This window comes from Callospermophilus lateralis, chromosome 1, assembly GCF_048772815.1.
Source record: "Callospermophilus lateralis isolate mCalLat2 chromosome 1, mCalLat2.hap1, whole genome shotgun sequence".
Lineage (NCBI taxonomy): Eukaryota > Metazoa > Chordata > Mammalia > Rodentia > Sciuridae > Callospermophilus > Callospermophilus lateralis.
In genome coordinates, this window is record NC_135305.1 from 35,398,134 (window position 1) to 35,410,610 (window position 12,477).

The 12,477-nt window shown below is 33.9% G+C and overlaps 1 protein-coding gene across 2 annotated transcripts in view; it reads left to right on the forward strand.

Moving 5' to 3' along the window:
• The window catches only part of Glcci1 (glucocorticoid induced 1), a 90,942-nt gene that overhangs the window by 53,937 nt on the left and 24,528 nt on the right, over positions 1 to 12,477 (forward strand). Inside the window, exon 4 of one of the 2 annotated variants that reach the window (XM_076833952.2) lies at positions 7,787 to 7,903. In XM_076833952.2, the coding sequence (XP_076690067.1) occupies positions 7,787 to 7,903 (117 nt within the window). The remainder of the gene's footprint in view (positions 1 to 7,786; positions 7,904 to 12,477) is intronic. The other variant, XM_076833962.2, reaches the window with a different exon arrangement.

Genomic DNA, 12,477 nt, shown 5'->3' on the forward strand with positions numbered 1-12,477 from the left:
CTAACTTGATCTATTTTAATTGCTATGTATAGAAAACACCACCCAGTTACTATGGAAAATATCTGTTAAGTATATGTGAAATGTTCTTTAGGTTAGACCATATTCTGGACCATAAAAAAGCTTTAATAGATTTCAAAATATTGAAATCATTTAACAGTAAATTTTCTTTTTTTAAGCATTTTAATATAAAGGAAAGACTATAAATTATTGCTTTCCTTAGGTGCTTAACTTTCTAACATGTTGTTTCTCCTTTATTATTTGCCATAGATAAAAGTTATTGCCCTCAATAGTCTGTATACTTTAAATATTTAGGCTTTATTAGTAATTGTCTAGTGTGATTTTTATTGCCATGGTTATTTAAGTATTTAGAGAACTTAATAATACATTTTATTTTGAATAGCTCTGTATGAGAAAATCAATATATTTCATAGACTTCATGTTTTTTAAAATTATGGTAGGAGAAATAATTGTATTTTATTTTCTCTAGACCTTCAAGAAAGCAATTTGCAGATTTTATTGTTCAAAGGAATTTTGTGAGAAACTTTATATATACATATATTCTTCATCTAAGAAAGTCTCTAAGTGGAGTCACAAAAATCCTTTTATTATCTCTCTCTTCAAGTACTGGGGATTGAATACAGTGCACTTTACCACTGAACTGTATCCCCAGCCCTTTATATTTTTGAGATAGGGTCCTACTAAATCTCTGAGACTGACCTTGAATTTGTGATCCTCCTGCCTCAGCCTCCTGAGTCACTGAGATTATAGGCATGTGCTACCATGCTTGGCCTTTCAGTATCTTTTAAAAGGTCAATAAATAGGAACAGTTTTTAAGATTATACAAACTGCTTATTGGGAAAAAAAAAAGAAACTTATCAGTAGATCCACATACAGTAAGTTAATTGCCTTATCAAATTTTTGTTCATTTTAATTTTAATTTTATAACTTGTAGTATCTCCAGCATTAAAAAAGGAAATTAGTTTGTGAAGTGGTTGAGATCATAAGCCAAATATACTATTACTGGTACATATTAGCAGTTAAACATTAATACAGTATTATTTTCAGCAACATTGTCAGGTAATTAAAAGAGGTTATAAATTGAAGGATAAATTACTGGATTTACTATTTCTCTCTCACATTGGAGTAGGTCCTTTCTTTTCAAGTATTTCCTCATCTGTAAAATGGTTATAATAAATACAATGGGGCTAGGATTGTGGCTCAAGTGGTAGAGTGCTTACCTAGCACGTGAAGACATTGTGTCCACTTAAAACTAAAAAATAAATAAATAAATATAGTGAATCAAGTAGATTTGTGAGCAAAGTGTAAAAGTTAACCTATTTTTGTTAAAATGCCTCTATTGACAACTATGCCTTAATGATTGTTGTTAAAACTTACTTTATATATATAAAAATTCTCCCAAAGCTAGCAATATGTGTTGGAGTTAGTCTTTGTGTGTGGGATATCTCTGTTTCTGGACTAACTACCTGGTTTATGTGGAGTCTGCAAGAGATTAAAGGAATATGAATAGGAAAAGAAGAACTCAAAACTATCCCTATTTGCCCATGCTATAACTCTATGTTTAGAAAACCCAAAAAAACTAACAGAAAACTTACAGAAATCATAAACGAATTCAGCCAAGTAGTGAGATATAAAATTAACAGCTATGAATCAATTACATTCCTATACATCAGTGGTGAATCAGCTGAAAGAGAAATTAGTAAAACTGTCGCATTCACAATAGCCTCAAAAAAGAAAAAAAGAAAGAAAAACCCTTGGGAATCAATTTAACAAAAGAGGTGAAAAATTTCTACAATGAAAAACTATAGAACACTAAAGAAAGAAATTGAAGAAGACTTTAGAAGATGGAAAGATTTCTCATGTTTTTGGAATACTACCAAAAGCACTGTAGAGATTTAATTCTACTCCTATTAAAATTACAAGACATTCTTCATAGAAATAGAAAAAGCAGTTATGAAATTCATTTGGAAAAATAAGAGGCCCAGATTAGCCAAAGCAATCTTAAGCAAGAAAAGTGAAGCAGGAGGCATCACAATATGAGACCTTAAATTATATTACAAAGCTGTAATAACAAAAACAGCAGGATGTTGGCACCAAAATAGACATGAAGACCAATGGAATGGGCCAGAAGACACAAAGACAAACCCATATATATATATATATATATATATATATATATATATATAGTTATCTCATTCTAGACAAAGGTGCCATAAACATACATTGGAGAAAAGATAACCTCTTCAAATAATGTGCTGGGATATTGGAAACCTATATGTAGTAGAATAAAATCTAATCCCTATCTCCCACCCTGCACAAAAAAAGTGGATCAAGGACCTAGGCATTAGACCAGAGACCCTGCATCTGCTAGAAGAAAAAGTAGACCCAAATATCCATCATGTCAGCTTAGGAACTGACTTCTTTAACAAAACCCCTAAAAGGTGAGAAGGTAAGAAATAAAATCAAGAATCCATAAATGGGACAATATCAAACTAAAAAGCATCTTGACAGCAGAGGAATCAAGAAGGTGATAATCTCCAGAATATACAAAGACCTCAAGAAACTTAACACCAAAAAACATAACCCGATCAATAAATGGGCAAAAGAACTGATAAGGCACTTCACAATAGAAGAAATACAAATGGCCAACAGATACATGAAAAACTATTCAACATCTTCAGCAATAGAGAAATGCAAAAATAAAACTATACTGAGATTCACTCTCACTCCAGCAGAATGGCCATTATCAAGAGTGCAAGTAACAATGTTGGTGGGGATGTTGGGGAAAAGGCATACTCATACATTACTGGTGAGACTCCAAGTTGGTGCAACCACTAAGGAAAGCAGTATGGAGGTTCCCTAAGAAACTTGGAATGGAACCACATTTGACCCAGTTATTCCACTCCTCAGTCTTTACCCAAAGGATTTATAATCAGCATTCTACAGTGACACAGCCACATCAATGTTTATAGTAGCTTAATTCACGATAGCAAAGCTATGGAACCAACCTAGGTGCCCTTTGAAGATAAATAGATAAAAGAAAGTGCAGTATATAGACACAATGGAATATTACTCAGCCATAAAGGAAAATGAAATTATGGCATTTGCTGGTAAATGGATGAAACTGGAGACTATCATACTAAGTGAGATAAGCCAGTCCCCCCCAAAACAAAAGCTGAATATTCTCTTTGATATGTGAATGCTAACCCACAACAAGGGAGGGGAAGATTAGAAATTCATTAGGCTAGACAAAGGGGAACGAAGGGAAGGGGGACTGTGATTAGGAATGACAGTAGAATGATTTGGACATAACTTTCCTGTGTTCACATATGAATACATGACCAGTGAAATTCCATATTATGTATAACCTCCTAATTAGAATAAGTTATCCATGTATGTATAATATGTCAAAATACACTTTACTATTGTATATATCTAAAAATAACAAATAAAAGATTAATTTTTAAGATTGTTTATTTTTAAAGACTATTTTAAAAACAAATAATTACAGATTGCTTTGATTTATCTCTAGGCATTCTGGGTTCTTCTATACAAGCTCTTACATTTTCAAAATACTATTGAAACCTTAATATCCAGAAAGCACTTAATTTCATATCTCTATCCTAATGAAATAATTTATGCAATATTAAATTCTATTAACTTTTTATCATAGAGACTAGTTTATCTTGATTTATAATAATTACTAATTTTTAAGAATTTTTTAAAAATTATTTTAAATTATAAAAATAATATTTTATTCAAATGGAGCACAACTTTTCATTTCTCTGGTTGTACATGGTATAGAGTCTCACCATTTGTGCAATCTTTTTTTTGAAGATTGAGCCACATCCCCAGCCCCATTTGTGTAATACGCATTCATAGGGTAATAATGTCCATCTCATTCCAACATCTTTCTCCACCTCACCCTTTCTCTCCCCTCCCTCCCCACTGCTCAATCCGAAGTTCCTCCATTCTTTCCTTGCTCCCCCACCCAATTATGGATTAGCATTCACTTATCAGCGAAAACATTTGGCCTGTGTATATATACCACAGTTTCTTTATCCATTCATCTATTAAGGGGTGTCTAAGTAGTTTCCACAGTGTAGCTACTGTGAATTGAATGATTACTAATTTTGATCTCTTTTTTGTGAAAATTAATATTCTCTATAAAAAACTATTTCAACAAATAGAGGGAATACAAATATTAACACAAATTTATTTGTATATCTTTTAAAGGACATTATATGACAGATTCATAAACTAAATGGGGTTTTTAAAAAATTAAAAAGGATCTAATGATCTTAATATAAAAGAAGACCTGAAAACTATTACTTTGTTTGGGTGCTTAATTTTGTAACATACTGTTTCCTGTCTACTCTTCACCACAGGTGAAAATTAGCTTCTTAAACAACCCAAATACTTTTTTTTCATGGCAAAGGAAGCTCTTTGATGTATTATTTTCTTCAAAGAAACAGTGCAAATTATCCAACATACCTAAATAGCTCCTGAATACCAAGGAAATTCTACCACTACTGAACATACAGTTGACTACAGTATAAAACAAACAATGGCCAGGGCTTCTGGTTAAGACAACAACCCAAATAATTTTCCCTTTGAGCATTTATAGTCTTTAATCATAATTGTCTAGTGTGCTTTTTATTGCTGTGGTTATTTAAGATAAGTATTTAGAGAATTTCATAATACACTGTGTTTTTTTGCTGTATCTCCCTGAGAAAAATGTATGTATTTTACAGACTTTATTTTGTGTTTACCTTTAACCTTGTAGGTTACCTTGTAGGATAACATAAAACTGGGCTCACCATAGATATTCAAGGAATATTTGTTGATTGATTAATATTGTCATCTTTTATACAAGGAAAATAATACTGGTATGAAATTACTTCCAAAAATTACTAATGGTTTCTATATTAATCTTTTTTCTCTCTTTTTTGCTCCTCTTTTTTTTTCTTTTTTAAATTTATTTCTTATGTACATGACAGTAGTGGAGTGCATTTCATTCATAATTATCCATTCACAGCACAATTTTTGTAACTCTGTATATAAAGTATGTTCATACCAAATTATGCCATTATACATGAGATCTCTTATTTTTTGCATACAATTTTTAATACAGCTTTATACCATCATTTATCATATCTCTGTTTGTATATAAGGTATGTTGACACCAAATTCACATCTTCATACTTGTATATTGTATAATGATGAGGGTCTCTTTCCACCATCCATGCTATTCTCCTTCTCCCTCCCTTTCCCTCCAACCCCTGTTGCCTATCTAGAGGTAATTTTCCTCCCATGCTCTCCCTCCCTACTTCATTTTGAGTCACCCCCCTTATATCAGAGAAGACATTCAACTTTTGTTTTTTTGGATTTGTCTAACTTCACTTAGCGTAATCTGCTCCAATGCCATCCGTTTCCCTGCAAATGCCTTGATTTTATTCTTTTTTAGTGCTGAGTAATATTCCATTGTGTATAAATGCCATTATTTTTTTTTTTTATCCATTCATCCACTGAATGACATCTAGGTTGGCTCCACAGTTTAGCTATTATAAATTGTGCTGCTATAAACATTGATGTAGCTGTGTCCCTGTAGTATGGTCCTTTGGGTATAGTCCGAGAAGAGGAATAGCTGGGTCAAATGGTGGTTCCATTCCCAGCTTTCCAAGGAATCTCCATACTGCTTTCCAAATTGGCTGCACTAATTTGCAGTCCCACCAGCAAAGTATGAGTGTACCTTTTCCCCCACATCTTCACCAGTACTTGTTGTTTGTCTTCATAATGGCTGCCATTCTTACTGGAGTGAGATGGTATCTTAGAGTAGTTTTGATTTGCGTTTCTCTGATTGCTAGAGATGATGAGCATTTTTTTGTATATTTGTTGATTGATTGTATATCCTCTTCTGAGAAGTATCTGCTCAGGTCCTTTGCCCATTTATTGATTGGATTATTTGGCTTTTTTGGGTGCTAATCTTGTTGAGCTCCTTATATACCCTAGAGATTAGTGCTCTATCTGATGTATGAGGGGTAAAAGTTTGTTCCCAGGATGTAGGCTCCCTGTTCACCTCACAGATTATTTCTTTTGCTGAGAAAAAACTATTTAGTTTGAATTCATCCCATTTATTGATTCTTGGTTTTAATTCTTGTGCTATAGGCGTCTTATTAAGGAAGTTGGGGCCTAGTCCCACATGATGAGGATTAGGGCCTACTTTTTCTTCTATTAGACGCAGAGTTCCTGGTTTAATTCCTAGATCCTTGATCCATTTTGAGTTAACTTTTGTGCATGGTGAGAGATAGAGATTTAATTTCATTTTGTTGCATATGGATTTCCAGTTTTCCCAGCACCATTTGTTGAAGATATTATCCTTTCTCCAGTGCATGATTTTGGCACCTTTGTCTAATATAAGATAGTTGTCTATTTGTGGGTTAGTCTCTGTGTCTTTTATTCTGTACCATTGGTCTACCATCCTGTTTTGGTGCCAGTACCGTGCTGTTTTTGTTACTATTGCTCTGTAGTATAGTTTAAGGTTGAGTATAGTGATACCACCTGTTTCACTCTTCCTGCTTAGAATTGCTTTAGCTGTTCTGGGTCTCTTTCAACAAAATACCTGAATATTGTCTAAAGAAGTTGATTTAGCTTATAGTTTTAGAAGCGGAAAGTCTAACCCCATCTGGTTTGGCTTCTGGTGAGGACTCTTTTAGCTGTGTCACATTATGACAGATAGCATTGTGGTGGAAGGACGCATGAGAAAGCGATCACATGGAGATACAGGGCTCAAGAGAGCCAATCTTGGTGTTTTGTAACAACCCTTATGAAAATTACCCAGAATTCCATGAGAAGTATACTAATTCTTTCTGAGGATAGCACCCCTAATGACCTAGTCACATTCCACTGGACCTCACCTTTCAAGGTTCCATATAACCTTCCACCAGGCTTTACCTTTTAAAGGTTCCACTACTTCTTAGCATTGCCACAATGGGGACTAAGCTTCCAACAAACGTGAATGCTGGAGAGACATGCTTAAACTATATCCATACCATAGTAATTCCCTTTCCTTTATAATGCTCAGGAATTTACTGTTATTTATACACTGCCTGAAATGTTTAAGCAGTTTAATGATTTCAGGTCATGTTATAGTCAAAATTTTGTTGTTGTTAAACCTAGGAGGGTGACCTTCCCATTTAGGAGACCATATTGTAAATTAGATTTATTTTTAAAAGAATATGACTAAAGAGTAATAAGATAGTAAGATACTAAGAAGTTTTTAATACTAAATAGCATCGATACTTCTTACCACCATTGGGATTCCAATTTTAAAATGTTTAGTAGTTTATAAGTGAAATTCATTTGTTTACATAAGATAGGAACTCAGAAATGAATGTGGTCCCTATTTTAAGAGATCAGGTTTAAGCTCAGTCAATAGGCAACTGAATTATTTATCACCTTATTTTTACAAAGGAAGCTATTTCTGGCATTATATAGATAAAATCTGAAATAATCCTTGGGAATTGAGTCTACCTATTTACCAATAACAGTATTTAAATTTGTAGAAGTGAAACATTTGTAGCATACATTTCTTACTTTCAATAGCCTTAATTAAAAAAATCTTGCAAGAATAAATCATTGTGGTTAAGTATTATCTCTTGAAACCTTTGAGTAAAAAGTCATTTATCAATTTCTCAAACCTAAAGAAAAATGTGAAAAAATGGGTATTCACTTTTGTTTTCTTACCTCTCTTTCCCTCCCACCAAAGCAGATTGCCAAACTGAGGCAACAGCTTCAACGTAGTAAACAAAGTAGTCGTCACAGTAAGGAAAAGGATCGGCAATCTCCTCTCCATGGCACACATATAACAATCAGTCACACTCAGGTAAGCAAAATTCTTCTTGTTTGGATTTGAAAAATTCCTTTCAATTCATTGTTAAGGGAGAATTAATAACTTGGGGAGTTAAAAAATACAACGAAACCTTTACTATTGTTTGTTAAATTGCTATAAGATTTTTAAAAAAACTTATTTTTAACCTTTTAATAACAGATATCACAGAATATAGTGGTCTGAAGGAGGATACTGACTTGATGTACTTATTGAACAAGTATGGGCACTTCTTGTTTAATCTTCTTAATAGTTCTTTAACACATGTATTTCTGTATCCCTCCCTATATTTTACCTGTATTTTACTTATAAAGGAATTCACAGAGTTTTTAAGCCCCCCCTCAAAAAAAATGTAGTAACAAATATATCCCAAGGACAAAAAATTTAAGAAAGCTGCTCTAGCTCAAATAAATTTACAAATGTTGATGTAAACCACATTGTCAGTTCATTGTTTTCTTGAGAAATTAAAAATACATTGAACAACCCAGAATTTCCACTCTTTGGTATCTATTCACAAGAAATAATAGCATATATCCACACAAAAACTTGAACATGGATGTTTTGAAGGCATTACTACTAGTAATAAAAACATAGAAACAAATATGCATCACTAGTCAATAGATATTCCAGTCAATAAATAATCCATATCCATACAGTATAATACTACTCCATAGTGAAACACAAGGAAGAACTGGTCCATGTGATATGATGGTTGAATATCAAAAACATTATGCTGAGTAAAAGAATTTAAGAGCAAAAATCTACATATTGTATGGTTTGCTATATTCTCAAAAAGACAAAATTATAGAAACAAAGTATTGGAGATAGGAATTAACTGCAGAAAGGTCCTAGGGAATTTGCAGCAGAGGGAGGGATAGAGGTTATAAATGTGACTATATTGATAATGGGAATGACTATGTTTATCAAAGCTCAACTAATGGCATACTTAAAATGGAGTGATTTTATTATATACTGATAATACCTCATCAAAGGTATAAAGCAAACAGACAAGCCTTAGTCATTTGAAATGAAAATTTATATATGCCTGCCTTTTCTTCTTAATCTGATAGAATTGGCATATTATTCAATTTATTTTAAACACTATCTCTAGGAATATTGTACATTTATGTCAGATTAATTGACTTGTTGATTTAGTGAAAAAACTTACACAGTTTTCAAATTTACTTAAAAATAATTATTTTGAGATTCAAGAAGGTGGATTAGAGGAAAGCTATATTCCTAGTTGCTCCATGGCTCGTGACTCAAGCAGCAGAAGTACTGTTTCTCAGTGAGGTGTGTGAAGGAGGGATTTCATTAAAACAGTATTGGACAGAGTGTCTTAGAGATCCAGAAATTTGGGTATATTAAACAAGAAAGAGATTACCTTGAAGCCAAGCCAGTTGCAGCAGCAATGGTAGTGGCACTAGTTCAGCACAAAGTGGAGGGAAAACACAGAAAGAAAGATAATGGAAAGATTTAGTATATTAAAAAAAAAAAAATGAGATCAGACTGCCTTTAACCTGATCCAAAGGCTGCACTGTGAACTGGTGCTTGAAAAGTGCCCTGTGTTTCCCAACTGGCCTCAGAGACTGAGCTGGAGCCATTTTGAGGTGGCCATGCTATAACTCCTGCTGCGAGAGCCAGGAGATCTGAGCTACACTGTCCTGGCAAGTGCCTACCATGTCACCTAGGGTGTATCTAGCAAAAGAAAGCAAAACAGACACAGAGAATATTTTACCCAGGAGGATTCAACCCTCTTTCTGCTTTGAGTCCGGAAACTGATGTGACCTGCTGAAGTGGGTTGGGAATCTGAATAGGCCAGTGTGTATATACTTAGGGACTAAGCCCAGGAAGCCTGGGAGGCCTGTGTTCATGGGCAGCAAAGGGATTGAGGATTGGTTCCCACTCTATGAGTAAAATCCTTCAGAGATTTCTGAGTTCGAGACATGCAGCAGAGATTGGCAGCTGCCAGGAGTATGTTGGTTTAATTACCCCAGAGCAAACACCACCCAAAAAAGCCCCTGAGGCCTGATTAGACCTAAGCCCTACCTGCCGAAACTCCACTCATAGAATTCTGCAGCAGCCATTGAGTACATTTGTCTGGTCTGTGTAGACAAAATTCAATTGACAGTACTTCCCATCCCATCCTACCTAATGCTGGGGAGAAGAGAAGCTGCAAGAATTATTTGAACCAGCTTCAGTCTTGGGCCACTCCAAGACTGCTACACAAAAAAGAGGAAGGGGTTAACGATCTCTTAGTATATAGCTCTCAGCCTCTTATTTACCTCAAGTATAAATGGAAAGAAAGACAATCAGGCATACAGGGTGACCATCTATTTTGACCACCTCTGTAGAAATGATGCCTTTCTTTTTCATTAAGAATGTCTTTTTTTTTTTTTTTTTTGGTGTGTGTGTGTGTGTGTGTGTGTGTGTGTGCTGTGCTGATGGTTAATGCACACATATGGATATTTGTTTCTTTTATCCCCCATTTTAGTTATTTTTAAATGTAGATATTTTTTCTTGTTGACAGTGCTCCTTGCTCCACACAAAAATTAATGACACTTAATCTTCAGCTATACTTCAATGCAAAGAATAAGAGACAAAAATCCAATCTAACAACCAAAGCCCCCAAGTAGAAAGGATTAGATGTGGCCCCCAGGTCCCTCTAGGGACATCCAGTGCTATAGCAAAAACAGAAATAACAGAAAACCTGCAGATACCACACTTATAAGGTGGCCTTAATCTAGATCACTCTAGGAAATTTTAGCAAGTAAAGATTGTATCCTAAAAAGGCTCAAACATAGAATGGAAGAAAAATCCCTTCTAACAGATGCATAAAATCCACTACAGGAATACAAGAAATATGGAAAAACAAGCTAATACAACACTTGCTAAAATTTATGATCCACAAGTTGATGACCCCAAAAGTATTGAGTGGATGAATTATCAGATAAGGAATTCAAAGGAATTATTATAAAAATACTCAGTGAATTCCCAGAAAACTAACTGAGTGAATTAGAAAATGAATGAAAAATTTAATGAGAAGATAGAAATATTGAAAAAGAACCAAACAAATCTTAGAAATGGAAGACTCAATAAATCAAAATGTTCATTTGAAAGTTTAATAAAATAGAACATGCTGAAGACAGAATCTCAGAGCTGTAAGACATCAGCCTTGAACATTCAGATAGCAGTAAAGGAAAAAAATATACATGATCAGAATATACAAGAACTCTGGGACAACATGAAGAGATCACTGGAATTGAGAAGGGCTGTGAGATGTGGGCTAATGGGATGGATAAACTCTACAGGGAAACAGTAACAGAAACTTTTGCAATCCTTCAGAATGAGATGTATATCCAAATAGAGGAGGCATTCAGAACACAATAGAAAAGATCAAAAAAGAACCTCTCTCCACTTCACTTTTTGAAACTGAAAATTCTTTTGTCTTCCTAACACATTGTCTTTCCTCTGAATTACTGTATTTTTACCATCTTTTAGCACTAATTTGCTCTTATAGCTTATGTCCCCACCATTAATGTCTCCAAAATATATAACATATTATAATAAAATGCCTATCATACAGAATAAGGATAGAATTTTAAAAGCCTCAAGAGAAAAATGTCAGATGGTTTAGAGGCAAGCCAATCAGGGTTACTTCTGATTTCTCAGCACAAACTCTAAAAGCCAGGATTGTTTGGAATGATGTGTTCCAAGTCCCAAAAGAAAATATTTGTGAACCAATATTGCTTTGTCCAGAAAGCTGTCCTTCAAAATCAAAAGGGAATTCCTAGATTAAAATGCAACTCCTAAAAGAAAATATAGGGCCAGCACTCCAACTTTTAGGCATAGACAATGACTTTTCTCAATAGGAGCCCTAAGGCTCAATAAATAACACTAAGAGTTAATAAACAGGACAGCATCAAATAAAAAGCTTCTGTACAGCAAAGGAAACAATTAGGAATATAAAGAGAAATCACTGAATGGGAAAAAAATCTATTCTAGCTGTTCTTCTAAGAAGACTAATATCTAGAATATATATCTAGAATATATTTTAAAGAGCTCAAAAATTTTTAGACTAAAAATCAAATAGCTGAATTAATAAATGGGCGAATGAATTAAATAGACAACTTCTCAAAAGGAGAAATACAAATGGACAAGAAATACATGAAAAAATGTTCAACATCATTAGCAATTGGGGAAATGCAAATCAAAAACTACACTGAGATCTCACATCAGTCAGAATGTCAGTCATCAAGAAAAAATAATAATGCTCAAGAGGATGTGGAAAAAAAGGAACTCTTTTAGGCACTATTGGAAGTCTGTATTGAGGATCCTCAAAAGACTAGGCATGGAACCACCAGATGACCCAGCTATACCACTCCTTAGTATTTATCTTCAAGAATAAAAGTCATCTTACTACAGTAAGGAGGGCATACCCCTGTTTATAGTGGCACAATTAACAATAGCCAAACTATGGAATCAGCCTAGGTTTTCATTGACAGATGAATGGATAAAGACAATATACCATGGAATTTTATTCAGCCATAAAGACAAATGAAATTATGATA